The sequence below is a fragment of the Urocitellus parryii genome, chromosome 11, assembly GCF_045843805.1.
Source record: "Urocitellus parryii isolate mUroPar1 chromosome 11, mUroPar1.hap1, whole genome shotgun sequence".
Lineage (NCBI taxonomy): Eukaryota > Metazoa > Chordata > Mammalia > Rodentia > Sciuridae > Urocitellus > Urocitellus parryii.
The window spans coordinates 72,637,525-72,653,869 of record NC_135541.1 but is presented as its reverse complement, the minus strand read 5'-3'; the positions used below and the strand labels follow the sequence as shown (position 1 = coordinate 72,653,869).

The 16,345-nt window shown below is 36.0% G+C and overlaps 2 protein-coding genes across 9 annotated transcripts in view; one reads left to right on the top strand and one right to left on the bottom strand.

The window, feature by feature from the left end:
* Rpap2 (RNA polymerase II associated protein 2) overlaps nucleotides 1–9,806 on the bottom strand; it is a 114,031-nt gene extending 104,225 nt beyond the window's left edge. For 5 of the 6 annotated variants that reach the window (XR_003302065.2, XM_026403085.2, XM_077803679.1 and 2 more), the window contains exons 1-5: nucleotides 9,710–9,806; nucleotides 8,754–8,799; nucleotides 4,663–4,777; nucleotides 3,010–3,108; nucleotides 2,752–2,817 (exon numbers count right to left, since the gene is read on the bottom strand). Coding sequence is in view for 5 of the 6 variants with exons in the window: in XM_026403085.2 (XP_026258870.2) it covers nucleotides 2,752–2,817; nucleotides 3,010–3,108; nucleotides 4,663–4,777; nucleotides 8,754–8,799; nucleotides 9,710–9,782 (399 nt within the window). In the remaining variant the exon portion in view is untranslated. The remainder of the gene's footprint in view (nucleotides 1–2,751; nucleotides 2,818–3,009; nucleotides 3,109–4,662; nucleotides 4,778–8,753; nucleotides 8,800–9,709) is intronic. The other variant, XM_077803680.1, reaches the window with a different exon arrangement.
* Nucleotides 9,807–9,881: 75 nt separating this feature from the next.
* Nucleotides 9,882–16,345, top strand: part of Glmn (glomulin, FKBP associated protein) — a 49,757-nt gene continuing 43,293 nt past the window's right edge. Inside the window, exons 1-3 of one of the 3 annotated variants that reach the window (XM_026403090.2) lie at nucleotides 9,882–9,947; nucleotides 10,736–10,801; nucleotides 11,206–11,331. In XM_026403090.2, the coding sequence (XP_026258875.2) occupies nucleotides 10,763–10,801; nucleotides 11,206–11,331 (165 nt within the window). In that variant the 5' untranslated portion in view covers nucleotides 9,882–9,947; nucleotides 10,736–10,762. Of the gene's footprint in view, nucleotides 9,948–10,008; nucleotides 10,029–10,735; nucleotides 10,802–11,205; nucleotides 11,332–16,345 lie in introns of those variants that run through there. The other 2 variants (XM_077791193.1, XM_077791195.1) reach the window with 2 other exon arrangements.

Genomic DNA, 16,345 nt, shown 5'->3' with positions numbered 1-16,345 from the left:
TCTTCTCCAACTCCATCCACTTACCTGCAATTGCCATGATTTTATTCTCTTTTACTGCTGAGTAATATTCTACTATGTATATATACCACATTTTTTAATTAATTCATCTACTAAAGGGCATCTAGGTTGGTTCCACAGTCTAGCTATTGTGAATTGTCCTGCTATAAACATTGATGTAGCTGTGTCCCTGTAGTAAATCCTTTGGGCATAGACCAAAAAGAGAAATAGCTGGGTCAAATGGTGGTTCCATTCCTAGTTTTCCAAGGAATCTCCATACTGCTTTCCATACTGGTTGCACCAATTTGCAGTCCCACCAGCAATGTACGAGTGTACCTTTTTCCCTACATCCTCACCAACACTTATTGTCTGTCTTCATAATAGCCGCCATACTGACTGGAGTGAGATGATATCTTAGAGTAGTTTTGATTTGCATTTCTCTAATTGCGAGAGATGATGAAAATTTTTCAACATTTGTTGATTTATAGTATATCCTTTTCTGAGAAGTGTCTGTTCAGGTCCTTGACCCATTTATTGGTTGGGTTATTTGTTTTTTTGGTGCTTAGCTTTTTGAGTTCTTTATATACCTTAGGAATTAGTGTTCTATCTGATGTATGAGTGGTAATAATTTGCTCCCAAGATGTAGGCTCTCTATTCACCTCACAGATTATTTCTTTTGCTGAGAAGAAACTTTTTAGTTTGAATCCATCCCATTTATTGATTCTTGGTTTTAATTCTTATGCTATAGGAGTCTTATTAAGGAAGTTGGGGCTTAATCCCACATGACGAAAATTAGGGCCTACTTTTTCTTCTATTAGACACAGAATCTCTGGTTTAATTCCTAGGTCCTTGATCCACTTTGAGTTCAGTTTTGTGCATGGTGAGAGATAGGGGTTTAATATCATTTTGTTGCATATGGATTTCTAGTTTTCACAGTACCATTTGTTGAAGAGGCTATCCTTTCTCCAATGCATGTTTTTTTGTGCATAAGATAATTGTAATTTTGTGGGTTAGTCTCCGTGTCCTCTATACTGTACCATTGGTCTACCAGTCTGTTTTGGTGCCAATACCATGCTGGTTTTATTACTATTGCTCTGTAGTATAGTTCAAGGTCTGGTATAGTGATGCCACCTGCTTCACTCTTCCTGCTAAGGATTTCTTTAGTTATTCTGAGTGTCTTATTTTTCCAGATGAATTTCATGATTGCTTTTTATATTTCTATAAGAAATGCCATTGGGATTTTGATTGGAATTGCATTAAATCTGTATAGTGCTTTTGGTAGTATGGTCATTTTGATAATATTAATTCTGCCTATCCAAGAGCAAGGTAAATCTTTCCATCTTCTAAGGTCTTCTTTGATTTCTTTCTGTAGGGTTCTATAGTTTTCATTGTACAGATTTTCACCTTTTTCATTAAGTTGATTCAGAAGCATTTTATTTTTCTTTAGGCTATTGTAAATGGGGTAGTTTTCCTCATGGGGTATTTTTCCCTTTCAGAGGATTTGTCACTGATATACAGAAATGCCTTTGATTTATGGGTGTTAATTTTATATCCTGCTACCTTGCTGAACTAATTCCTCATTTATCGATCACCATTCTGCTTCCTGTCTCTTGAATTTCATTACTCTAGATACCTAAGTGGAATCATAATATTTCCTTTTGTGCAGGCTTATTTCACTTAGCATAACATCCTCAAGGTTTATCCATATTATAGTATGCATCAAACTTTACTTCCTTTTTAAAGCTGAATAATATTCCATAATACGCATATGCCACATTTTGTTTTTCCCATTGTGAACATTCTTATACATATATATTATTACTAGTGCATATGAACAAAAACTTCTTTAAAGTATGTACAAAGGAATAGAAAGACTTGGTCATAAACAAAGTGCAAAGCTGGTAGGGATATAGCTTAGGGGTGAGTGCTTGTCTAGCATGCATGAGGTCCTGGGGATGCTATAGTAAAGTCAACTTTACCAGATAAATACCAAATTTTTATTACTACAAGCAACATAAAGAATTTCAAATATTATCAGATTTTTAAAATTTTGCTACTTTTGGGATTGAAAAATGTAATTTGATGTGTTGCTATTTGCTATTTCCCTGATAACTAAAAAGACTGAGCAAGATCTTTTTATATGTTCAATAGTCATTCAAGTTAATTGTACAAAAGTCTTCCATTAATTTTGCTCTCTTTTTCTCATAGCTTATATATTCTCAGTGTGAATCTGTGGTCAGATTATATGTAGAAAATATAACTTCTTATTTGTGGCTTATCTTTTCACTTTTTGGAAATCCCTGATGGAAAAAATGTATGTCTGCCTTTCATATTTAAGTCTTTATTTCACCTGGTTTGTATATATTTTTCATTTTTTATCTAGATAACTGTTAGTGCTATTTATGGAAAAAGCCGTCATTCCTTCACTGAACTATAATACTCCCACTGTCACATATCAAGTATCCACATTTGTGTTGAGTGTACTGGTTCTCTATTCTATGATTTACTTACCTTGAATTGTGCTACTATGTAGTTTCATTGTACACAATCTATATATAATTTGTGCCAATATATATTTAAGTCTTAATTAAAGCTTAAGCAAGGAATTGTTTTTAGTGCCTTGGTTGAAATATTTACAAATAAACTTTTAACATGGTCATTTTCTAACAGGCAAGATGATAAAGTTATTTTTAAATTCTAGTTTATATCATAATAAGAATTAACTACCACATTGAAAATAGCTATTGAACTTACCTTTCTTTCAGTAATATCATAGACTTTATTTGTTTTGGTAGAAATTTTATACTTCTGTTTTGGTACCTAAAGAAAAGAAAGCACAGCTTACAAAAAAAATTAACATGAACTTCTATTACAAATTTAAGTCATCTACCTATCATATTTTTGACTAAGCCATGACATCAGTTCATTACCTCAGGTTTCACTTTCTTTTCTTTCCATTGAGCATTTTGCTAAAAATCAGACAAAGGCTATAATTTTAAAACAGTTACTTACAATTCCCAGCTTCTTTTGACACAAAGGATAACCACAGAGTTTGATAATAGAACGCTCATCCACGACATCACTGTAGTGAGCAGGTGTGATGAACTTCCCCTGTAATGAAACCAGAGAGGCATTTTCTTCCAGATTAATGGAAAAGAAATTGATCTTTACTCATCAATCTAATCTAAAAATACAGGAGCAACAATAGTACGTACCTAATAAGTCTAAAATTAGAATTAGAGGAGAAAATAAAAAGTACTCAAAAGTGTTGATTTATAGTAAACGATCAAAAAATGTTAGTTATTATTAAAAAACAAAAACTTCCACCACTACAAAGTGTAGGCATCTTTGTAGATTATACAGTTGATAAAATTATTTTGAGGCAGCAGGAAGAAGTGGTGCTATACCAACACTAAATGATAGTATCTTTTAAGCAAGTACTTTTTAAAAAAATAAACCACATGAAGTACTAGAACTATGTAATTTTATCTATTTTTAAGATAGGTAAAATATGTTAACTCCTGCACAAATTTTTGTGCAAATGTTCCTGCTTTCGAAAAAATATTCAATATAGAATGGTTAATAAGTTAACACCAAATATATTCATGCATAAATAATTTTAATTCTTGTTTTTAACTTTGAAAAAAAATTTTTCAGAAGTAGGGATTGAAGTCAGGAGTGCTCTCTACCACTGAGCTACATCCCCTGTCCCCTGCTTTTTTAATTTTGAGACTAGGTCTCAAATGGTTTTTATAGGGATTGAAATAGTCTTGACTGAGAGTGACATGTTTTTTGTCTCAAATGAAGCATTTCTGGTTTGTCTTTATTTTGTTCAGCATCATCATATATGCAGATTTTGATGTAGTTACCTATATTAATTTAAATATTGTCATGTTCATATTTTTGTTTTGGAAAAATCCCTGAACTACAATAAAAATTACTTTTGTAATAGAAACTAGATTATGAGGATTTAAAGGAATTTCCATTAAAAGTTTTAATAAAGCTTTTTAAAAATTTAATGCAAATTATTTTGTTTTAAGTCATAAATGATCTATATTTCAGGTCTTAAAGATATCAAAATGAATTACATTCACAAAAAATAATCTGTTACTTAAAATAGTACAATACACAGAATATCAGAAAATTGATATTGTGATCATTAGTCAAAGGGAAGAAAAAAATCAAGTTATATCAGCAGACTGATTAAAAGAACTATAACTAAGGGTCAAAATGTACTTTTTTTCCCTAAATGTTTTATTTTTAATTGACATAGTAATTATACATACTCATAGGATACAAATGTTTTAGAGCACATACACATTGTGGAATGAACAAATCAGGTTATAACACATCCATCATCTCACATAAGTCTTTGTAATGAGAAAATTTCAAATTCACTCTTTCAGCAACTTTAAGATATACATTAGTTTAACTATAGTAATCTTGCTATATACTTGCTATTTTTCATTAATGCATTTTAAAATCATTATATAATAATATTAGGATAGCTGGTTATTTAAAAATGCATGAATTATAAAAGCACATTACGTGTATGTAATGACTGACATCAGATTTAAAGATTTCAACAATGCAAAGAAGTTTCATTTTGTATAGATTTGAAGATATTATACTATAAAACTAATAATTTGTTCACTTAACACATACACATTCCATTAGGAATTCGTCTGTAATATTCTCTTCTAAAAGTTGTTCAACAATATGTAGAGCTCTTCTCTCAAACTCAATCTTCTTTTTCACAGCTGCTTCTAGTTCTGTTTTCCTAAAAAATTAATGAGGTTAATCTCATAAAAAGTTTTTGCATGCTTATAATATTTCATGTTTTAAAATCCAACACTAACCTATTTTACCAGTTTACATTTTTTAATGCTGTTACTTTTCAAAAAAGAAACAAACTATTTGTTGTACCATGTACACAGAAGTCAGCCATAATGACTATTTCCCTGATAAAGAGCAAAAAAGAAGCACTTTAGAGACTCCTAAAGAAAATAATGTGAATTTTTTCTGCCTGCTAGTTTATACTCTACCAATTTTAAGGTACACTCTATCCCACAGATACCTTTAAAAAAAAAAGGATTTTTCTCTGATAAAGAGCCAAATATCAGAAGACACTAGAAAGTAGATAATTTCTAAGTAGAAATTTGTGTTTTTGTTAAGTCTCAAAAATTAACTGATGGACCGCCCAACTTGAAAGAACAGTCACATCTGCAAAAAACTACTTATTCTTGTTGTGAGGTCTTGTTAAATAATTGTATTGATAGGAATGTATGGCTTAGGTAAAGAAAAGTCTTCCTGGGAGGGCTTGTTCTTGCTATCAGCAGGGCTCTGTCAGCCTTTGTTTGCCCCCACATATTACAGAACTCAAAAAACACAGACTATCTAATCAAAAGATAGACCTATCAACAGTGATTCTCAGTCCCAGCTCCACATTAGGATTGTCTGTGGAGATTTTTTAAAACAAGATACTAAAATGCTGCTCAGTTCCCACTGTAAGGTAATTAAATCAGAATCCCTGAGAATGGGCCCTGATTATTACTTTTCAACAGGGTTGAATCACTGCCATAGAACCAAGGAGATCAACCTTCCTAGTGACTCATTTGTTCCTTTCTTGCACTGGTTTCTACTTACCTATCAGAACTACCTTTGCTGGCCTCCTGGTCCTTAATTCTTACAACTGGACCCAGAATGTCTTCATCCATTCTACTTTCATTGACTTCCAAGACTTTTAGACTTTCATTTCCAGCAAGGTTTTCCAGAAACAATCTGACAGTTTTGTCAACAACTTACTTTGTCAAATATGGACATTAAAACAAGAATTTTGTGACAACACCAATTCACATATCATTTCATAAAGATAATTTTTTCTTTTTTTGTTACCAAAGATTAAACCCAAGCGTGCTTAGCCACTGAGCCACATTCCAGATCATTTTATTTTGAGACAGGGTCTCACTAAGTTGTGTAGGGCCCTGCTAGGTTGCTGAGACTGGCTTTGAACTTGTAATCCTCCTGCCTCAGTTTCCCAAATCTCTGAGATTATAGGCATGTACCACTACGCCTTGCAACATTTTTTTTATATTAAATAAGTACAAAAAATTAAATGACAGATATCTTTTATTGAACACATTTAGTTTCATGAAAAACTTATTTTAAAAAATTTTTCTCATTTTGCTGCCTACCAACAAAAGCCACATCACGTACTAAGATCAGTATACATATAACCTGCATTAAGGAATTTCTGACTCAAGTCATAACCACCTCCACCTGAGCCATACTCCTCTTAATTGACAGATATCTAGAGCTGTTTCCTGTCTTATTGTGACCTTCTGTCACAAATGATAGGCAGTGTGGTGTGTAGAAGCAGATCTCAAACTTTTTGGTCTAAGAACTCCTTTACACTATTAAAATTAGAACTTTTGCATACATGCATTTTATGTGTCAACATTTACCACATTAGGATTCAAACTGAAAAAACTTAAAAGTATTTATTTATTAATTCCTTTATCAACCTATTACATGTTAACATTTTTAAATGAAAAATTTTGTGAGATGAGTAGAACTGTTATATTTTTGCAAACCTCTTCAATGTCTGTCTTAATGGTATTTAGCTGGTTGAATGTAGAAGAATTTTTAAGTTGGAATAAGTTTATTGAGGGGCACTCCTCTCAATGATTTGGTTATTCCCATGAATGCTTGTTTCATAACCCTGAGTGACCTACTCAAAATACATTTCAGCTGGGGCTGGGGATGTAGCTCATCAGTAGAATATTTGTCTGTCATGCAAGAGGCCCTGAGTTTGATCCACAGTACTGCATCACAACAAAACAACCCAAAAAACATTTTGGCTTACCTATATTCTTCAAATTGTAAGGTCTGTGGTCAGATCAATGTTGAGAAGAGTTGCAATTCACCACCATAATCAATATTAATTAAATTTTACTCTTGTAATGTTTCCTAAAGCCCAGTTAATATGGTGCTACTCTGCAGGGAACTATTTTCCAAAACAGATTTTGAATCCATCTAGTTTCTCCATTCTTAGATGATTCTCAGCCTATTGTCTTCAACATTTACTTCATTAAGTTTTCCCATCTGCAACTAGACAACCTAATTTCTCACCATGACCTACCAGGTACTATGTGAAGAATTTTGCCTCTAACCTTTTCCTATGCTCCTTTTTTCCCTTGCCCAAATGCACACATTATCCCAGATCATCCCAGGCATCTTTTTTTTTTTTTGGTACTGAGGACTGAACTCAGGGGCACTCAACCACTGAGCCACATCCCCAGACACATTTTGTATTTTATTTAGAGACAGGGCCTTACCCAGTTGCTTAGCGCCTTGCTTTTGCTGAGTCTGGCTTTCAACTTGAAGTCCTCCTGCCTCAGCCTTCCGAGCAAGCGAGCCACTAGGACTATAGGCATGCACCACTGAGCCCTGTGCCCCAGGCATCTTTTTTTGAAGTGGCTACTCTGTATGGTTAATGCAAGCTTAGCCTTCAGGTCTCAGTTTAATTATTACTTCCTCAGAGAGCTTTTCCTTGAAAACCCACAGCTAATCCCCATCTAAATTGAACTTCTGTAATTAGTTTCTCCTCATAACATTAATCTTTCTCTTCATAGCACATATCAAAATTTGTAATTATATATTTATTTGTATTAGCTTAACTGATATTTCTCTGTTCAAGTGGTTACAAGAACTGTGTCTATTTTGTTCAACACCATATCCTCAGGACCTAATCCAAGACTGGAATATCTTACAATCAGCAAATAACTTTAGGAAAAAAAAAATGAGTAAATTAAGATAAAAGTCAATACAGATTAGTGAGTTTTTATAAAGTGGTAAGTCATAGATATACATCTTATCTCCATCATAGACTACTCCTATTCTAGAAATATTTTTGTGACATGAGCCTGAGATACTATCTGGCCTTTTTTTTCCCCCCACAGGGTGGTGGGGGGAACACACTGGGGACTGAATTCAGGGGCACTTGATCACTGAGCCACATCCCCAGACCTATTTTGTATTTTATATGGAGACAATGTCTCACTGAGTTGCTTATTGCCTTGTTTTTGCTGAGGCTGGCTTTGAACTCAAAATCCTTCTGCCTTACGACTCCCCAGCTGCTGTGATTACAGGTGGGAGCCCCAGTCCCAGCACTGTCCTATCTTTTTAGGAGTCAAAAGACAGTACAGGACAGCTTTTTGATGAAAATATGGACTTGATATAATTTTTAAAAAAAAGTTTCTTGGAGTGATAATGAGAGAAACTTCGACATTGAGTTTCTGGCTTATATACCAGTAAAAACAGACCTGAAGGGCTAGGGGTGTGGGTCAGCAGTAGAGGCCCTTGCACTGCGAGGCCCTGGATCCAATCCTCAGCATTACATAAAAATAAATAAATAAAATAAAGGTATTGTGTCCAACCACAACTAAAAAATAAACATAAAAAAGAGACCCGAAGAGGTGGGAAAGGAGTATCTGTAAATTCAAGAACACTGTTCCCACAACATCTTTGTACAAATACACCTGTCTCAGAATGCCGGCAGTCTCCAGTTTGGTTTTCTTAAAACTTAGAGTAGAGGGATGTAACAGCCTATAAGAGTTTATAGTGCTTACCAGATCTTCCTCTTCCCTCTCATGACACTTTTCTCCAAAATAAGTAGCTATTATTGTTTTTAAAATTGGTTCAATTAATATAACAGGTAATATAATAGTGAATGCTCTTGTCCAAATAGTACTCACCTTTTAAACGCATCTTCTTGTTTCAAAACACTTGTCTCTTTAGTACCTACAATTAAAAAATAGGTCGCCTTTTTTTGTGTGTGTGTATGTTGGGGATTGAACCCAAGAATGCTTTACCATTAACCTATATCTCCAGTCATTTTATTTATTCTTTTAAATTTTGAAATAGGGTCTCATTAAATTGCCCAGGCTGGCCTCAAACTTGTGATCCCCCTGCCTCAGACTCTTGAGTCGCTGGAATTACAGCGCATCACACAGGTCAAGTCTACACAAACGGTAGGTAGAGATTCCTGTCCAAATAACAAACTATAGACATCTTTTCTTCTTGTCCACATATTTCATTTCCAATGCTGTGTGTAAATCAAAATGAAATAGGGAGTACAATTTGTTTTTGTGCATTACTTTCCAATTTTTCTTTGTTAAAATGTATCTCTTTAGAGATTGAATTTTCTTATGTATCACAGTTGCTTCGTTAATTAAGTGCTCCCCCAAATTCGAGAACTGAGTACTTTAAGAGAGAAACATCTTCACTTCCCAAAAGTTTACTACTGGTGTAGCAGGGGAGTGAGTCCCTTACTCCCTGGAACTGGGCATGAAAGCTGTCTGAAAGGTCCAGTAGAGAGATCAGGGCCAGCCGCACTGCCTGACAATGCTGAGGCTGCCCAGGTCATTTACTTGCTCCCTGGGGTTCCCCAACACCTCCCCGCACTTCCCCCCCAGCGGGAAGTGGCCACAGCGCACGCTGGGAGAAATCCTGAAACATCTGCCAAGGGGCAAGGGGATCCCGGCGGGAAGTCGAAAAGACCGCGGTGGGAAGCTCTCGGCTTTCTCAACTCCAAGGTCCACCCCACCTTCCCTGGAGCGGCCTTTCGAGAGCGTTCTGCACGCCTCTGCCTGGAGCCAGGCCAGGGACCAGCTCTCAGGAACCAAACATGGGAAGGGAGCCTTCTTCCTACCTGCAGCTTTCCGGGAGGCGCGGGGACCCCGGGCCTTCTGGCCGGCTGAGCGCGGCCGACCCCAGTCAGCCATGGGGAAGCTTCGTCAGAAGGTCAGGGGCCGCCTCCGGCGTCCCCCGCCAAGCTCCGCCTCCACACGCGTCGCACGGGCCGGGGCGGGCCCGGGGGCGGGGCCGGAGCGCGGCCTGCGGGGTCGAAAGTGGTGGCTGCTGCCTAAGCGCGCCGCGAGGTCCGGCGGGTAAGTGACCACACCGGGAGGTCTGGGGGCGGGTGTGTGCCTGGCTAGCTGTGCGCGGCGAGCGGTGGGGGAAGCGGCGCGGTGTGTGACTAGGCCCCGCGAGGTGGTGGGACCAGAACGCCTAGTACAGCAGGAGTCGGGAGAAATGGCTTCCTCTGGATGCCGCCTACAAGCGCGCTAGGGTGTTATCCTCCTTAGAGGACCGGCAGAGCCCACTTATTGCCGCAGACTGGGGCCGAGCCTTCTCGCCTCGAGAAACCGGTGTTCGGCGGGAGCCGGATGGTGTTCTCCTGAGGACCGCCAATTGCCTTGTCTCGGTGTGATATGGCGGTTTCACTGACTGGAGTGATTTACTTTGGGGGAGTGCAGCTCCTACAGTGAAATGGGGTGGAGGGCGTTTGAACTTTCAGCCCCCTTTGGGTGACTTGTATTGAATTCCAGTTTTTGTCGTGGGACACTAAAAAATAAAAATTTCCCCAGTGATTACAATTTTCATTTTAGGCCCAACTTGAGGAAATTTTTTTTTTTTCAGGGAAGAAATACTTTGCCTTTTAAAAGCATATTTGACTGTCTTCTAGGGAATGCTCCAAAGGGTTCTTTCTTTCAAAACTATGCTCTTAAAAAGATGCAATAGAGTTTTTTGTTTTTTTTCCAAAGCAAAATTACTTTCTTAAGTGAACATACTAACATTCACTAATAGTAAAACCTTACGTTTTCCTTATAATGTTTTCTAATAATTGAACAAAATGAAACAATATCAGTTAACTTTTTATATTAATTCATTTCAGCATCAAAACTAGAAATAATAATTAGGAATGGCTGTGGAGGAACTTCAGTCCATAATTAAAAGATGTGTAAGTATTTTTTTTCTTTTGTGTAAAATTTCTTTTAAAATATGGGAAGGACATCATTTTTAATTACTTTTGTGGTTACTCAGATTACTTATCTTCTTTAATCCTTGCTTTTTTTGGCTGGTAAATAAATAGCATGAGGACAGGACAGCAGATTGGATTATTTGTACAGATGATATCCTTATCTAAATAACCTCTTTAATTTTGATGCTGATCCTTTTCATAGGATTCTTTGATATGTAGTAGATTTCAAAATCACTTAGTAATTATTATAATCCTAAATTTCAAACAATTTATCTAGGATTTAAACATTTCCCTTCTTACAAAGAAAGAAAATAAATTAAGAAGTTGTCATACTGAATTTTTATTTGCATATGCTTATTCTTTTGTTTATTTTGTTTTTTCAGCAAATTCTAGAAGAGCATGACTTTAAAGAAGAAGATTTTGGCCTGTTTCAGTTAGCAGGCCAGAGATGTATAGAAGAAGGGCACACGGACCAACTAATAGCAATTATTCAAAATGAAAAGAATAAAGTAAGTACAATCTTTGTGTTTACTTTTCAGATTCTACTTGAGAAGAGAATAATCACATGTTATTATTCATCCCTTTATCCATCAAACATTTAAGAATAAACTTAATAACAAACTTAAATTTTCACTGTAGAAAATGGAAAAAGGGAACTAGGAATACTAATATACTTTAAGGTACTTACAGCCTGTTGGAAGAGATAAACAAAAAAACAACAACTAGCAATCAGGAGGCAGAATAAATGAAGCAAGTGCTGAAATATAAAGAACTTTAAAAGGAACAGTTTTAGATGTTCAAAAAGTAACATTTGAATCATTAATTTACATTGAGAAATATAAATATCAAGCAAACTAGATACTCATATTTTGTGATCATCCTATTCCCCTTTGTGTCAGATGTGCATAAAAAATCAAATTGTAAGTAAAATATTCCTGATCCACAAACAAGGTCCTTTCCCATTGTAGAGAATGATTTCTCAAACTATTAACAGTTAGGACTGGGGTTGTGGCTCAGTGGTAGAGGGCTTCATGTGTTTTAAATCTTTGTGATATTTTTTTTCCCAATTGCATTCTCAGAAGATAACCTTTGAGAGTACTTAACTTAGCTGCTAACAATAAAATCAGTAACAACTAATATTTAAGCTTGCTATTTTCCAGATGCTATCTATATACTTGACATCTATTAATTTATTAAGCTTCTTTGTAAATCCCCAAAGATAGGTACTACTATTAAATTCATTTTTTATATGTGTAGACTTGGGAGGCTAAGGTAGGAGGATCACTTGAGTGCCAAATTTAAGGGCAACCTGGGCAACATAGTGAGACCCTCATCTTAAAAAAATATTCATTTTATAAATAAGAAACAATTAACTGAAAGATCAAATGACATGCCTCAAACTAACTCAGCTTTTTTGTGACATTAGGATTCGTATCTATTATGGTTTTGGAGCTCTTAACCACTCTGCTTTACCTCTGGTTAACTATATAAGTACTTATGAGAAAATTTTAGGTAGAATAGAAGGTATTGAGTGATTATGGGAGTGAGGGAGATTGAGGCAGCAAGGATGACACATTTCTAGCTTCTGAAAGGACAATTCAGTGTATGATATCCTGAACAAAAAAAGGCAACCTAAGTAAAGGAGAAAGTTTCCTGAAGGAAGTGAGTTGACTTTTGGAAATTTTAAGATGTAGCAGGCAATTGGAAAGTAAGGTTTTGAGCTCAGTAAAGAAACAGATTTAGTTATTGTTTAAAGATTAGGTAATTGAGGGGAGGGGAAGTATTTGCCTTAGACCACAGAAAAGTGGCAGAAGAAAAGAGGCCCAAGGAGCCCATCTTAAGGAACTTAAGGAACTGAGGAAGAGGCCTGCTAAAGAGGTGAGGATCAACATTCCATCAGTGAGGCAGAGGGAGAAGGGAATTTGTAACTGTCAATACATGCCTGAGTGATTGGATGTTTTTTTGTTTTTTTCTCCTTTCCCTGCTTCCTCACTCCCTTTGGTTCCTTTTCTCTATTAATCTCCCTTTTATTTTCATGAGATTCCCACCCCTCAGTGGTTTATTTTTAATGTACTTCTGAATGGTTAATGGGATAGATTCAAGCATAGTGAAGCTTAGTCTTAATAGTTTGAGAATCACAGAGATTCAGATTTTGACAAGATAATGTTTAAAACTGACTACAACTTAATATTTTTGCAAGATGACACTATAAGGAATTCGTCAAGATTTATTATTAGCTGTAATCTTAGAAGGCTGAGGCAGGAGGATCCCAAGTTTGAGGCCATCCTAAGCAACTTGGCAAGACTCTGTTGTAAAATAAAAAGAACTAGAGATGTGTAGCTCAGTGGTAAAGTGTCCCCTGGGCTCAATGCCCAGTACAAAAAAGAAAAAGATTTACTATTAATCTGTGTTAAATATTTAAAAAAAAAAAAAAACAGATAAATATAAATAGGGAAGTGGTCCTAAGAAACTATAGTTTAGAATTTTACCATTATTGACATTTTGAACAGGATTGTTCTCTATTTTGAGGGATTCTCTTGTGTATTGCAAAATGTTTGGCACAACCCTAGGCTGCCTGTGAGATACCAGTAGCTTCCCTACCCACCTCCTTCAGTAATGACAATCAAAAAGTGTCTGCAAATCTTGTCAAATGTCCCCTGGGAGGTATGGTGCAAAATTGCCCACAGTGGAGAACTAGCAGTATAGGAGGAAATGCATAAGCTTGGGACCTGTAGAATTGTCTGATATTGGGTCTGTCATTAATGTCTAAACTTTGGCATTCTCATTTAAATTAGGAGTCAGTCTTATTCCGTATGATTGTTACTACTAAATTAAACAAAGAGTAGTATACGTTAACCACAGTCAGAATTTAGTCCAATTCCTTATAATTATTTACCATCTTTCCTTACCCCTAACTAAAGCCATGAGACATTATTTAGTGACTGGGTTATCCTGTAGCTAATAGAATATTTATAAAATATTTTAAGAAAATTTTTCAACCCTGATATACAAAATATTATTCAAAGCTGTCATTTCTCTTGTAGTTGATGATTATTCAGAGGATCTCTTATAGAGAGTAAGTACACCTTTGTAAAGGGAATGAAATGCTTTGGAAAAGTAGAATCTTACAGGAACTAATTAGGTTTTTAAAAATAAGTATGGGTTTATTTAATAAGTAATGGAAAAATATTGAGTAATTTTTTAAAAATTTAGTTATTGATTTGCAACAAATTCCTGATTAGTAAAATGCTAAATATTAAAAGTGAAGCCACACGAAAAATGAGAGAAAACAAAATATCAAATCTCTGGAGGAGAGGCTAGGGTTGTAGTTCAGTGATAGAGTGCTTGTCTAGTACATGTGAGGCACTGGGTTCTATCCTCAGCATCACATAAAAAATAAATAAAACAGGGCTGGAGATGTGGCTCAGCGGTAGCGCGCTCGCCTGGCATGCGTGCGGCCCGGGTTCGATCCTCAGCACCACATACCAACAAAGATGTTGTGTCCGCCGAGAACTAAAAAATAAATATTAAAAATTCTCTCTCTCTCTCTCTCTCTCTCTCTCTCTCTCTCTCTCTCTCTCTCTCCCCTCTCTCACTCTCTCTTTAAAAAAAAAAAAAATAAATAAATAAATAAAACAAAGGTATTGTGTCCATCTACAACTAAAAAATTAAAAAAAAAAACCTTTGGAGGAAGGATTCTTTTACACTTATAAGTAACAGACATATTCAAAGAGATCAACTGAACTATCTTATTAAGTTAGAAAAAAAAAGTATGATTGTTTTATTCTTTGTTAAAATTCCTAACATTTCATTAAATATAAAGAAAGGTGAAATATACATTTTAAAAAATTTTAAATGAATGCTTATTAATCTCTAGGGGTGAATCCATTTTAGGCTAAAAGCAGTAAAAAAGGGACAAAAACAAACAAAATTATTATACTCGGCTACATAAAAATAAAGACAATGTTGTCTGCTATGGTTGCGTGTGCCTGAAGTCCTACTTGTTTGAGAGGCTGAGGCTGGAGGATTGCTTGAGGCTAGGAGTTCAAGACCATAGCAAGGGTAGCATAGCAAGTCCATGTCTCAAAAGTAAAACCTAACAATTTTTTGCCATAAATATAACTATCTTAATATTAACATATAGAGAACACATGAAAGTTGATATAACAAACTCTAAAATGTATAGTTGATAAATGAGCAAAGATATGAATAGATAGTATTTCCTCTTTTGCAAAATTTGTGTTCACATACCCTAACATACTCTGCTGACAGTTCTCCAAGACTTGTTAAGCCTTATACCTTTACACATTGCTATTTCAGAGCCTTGAATGTTTTTTCCACCTATCTGTGCCTGACAGACCTATTTTTCCTAAAAGGCTTAGCTTTTGGAAGGCCTATCCTGTCTTTCCTACTTTGAGATGGATATTCTCTTTCTATTCTTCATACTCTCCCTGTATTATATTGTAAAATGGATGGGGTCAGAAGGAGGTATTATATGTGCTATTTCCTCTTCTTCATATATGCCATTGTCCAGCTGGGCAAAATAACTGGGAGATGACAAGCAACTTGAGGGTTGAAGCGGGAACTACTTTATTGCAAGTGAACTCAGAGGGAACTCAAAGTAACGGGTACCCTAGGAAGCAGGCACCGCCTCTCTGCCGGACTGCAGAGATACATATACCCAACTAATTACACACAGCTTAACTTAATTAACATAAACTAGATACAACAGTCAGTCATTAAGGAATCCTTATCATCTTAATGGCTTGCTGGCATTGGCTCAGAAACCACTCCTCCTAGCCTACTGCCAGCACCATCTTAACTTGGTTGTGGCCCTCATCATCTCCCCCTTTGGTTTAATATAAACAACAAGTATGTGGATTAGGGACTGTGCTTGTCTTAGGTTGTCCAATTCTACATATGGTCCTTACCTGTCATCGGATGAGCTGACCTCAAGGCGTCAGCCTCCTGTCTTAGGTTGGTACCATTGCAATTGGATCTTACCCATCATTGACTACCGGCCTAGCATTATTAGCCATACTTGTGGATAACCTGCTACAAGCAGAAGGGGGAAGATACAAAACGCCAATTTACGGCTCCTTTTGGAAAAATTGTACCACCGATGACACCATCAGCAAAGATACCCTGATACTAATTACAATTTGTTGTATCAGTTCGTAATGCATGTAAATGATACATAGTCCAGGTAAGTTCCGAAAGCAGCTTAAAGCAGAGGAATCCATTAATATGTCTATTTCTTCTTGAAGTAAATATTAATGCATCAGTTTGTACAGTTTGTGTGACAGCCATCGCAGAAGCTGTAGTAGCTGCAGCAGAAACGGCAACAGTTGTGATGATGGTAGCTGTAATTCTGAAGTCCCATTTGGTTTTTCAGTAATACTGGAAATTCTTCTACCTTTGTCTTCACTGGCACTGGGATAAAGATAGGAATTCTGGCAGTGATGACTAAAAAAAAAAATTGTATAACATTCCAGCAGGCACTAAGAATTATTCTGAACAGAA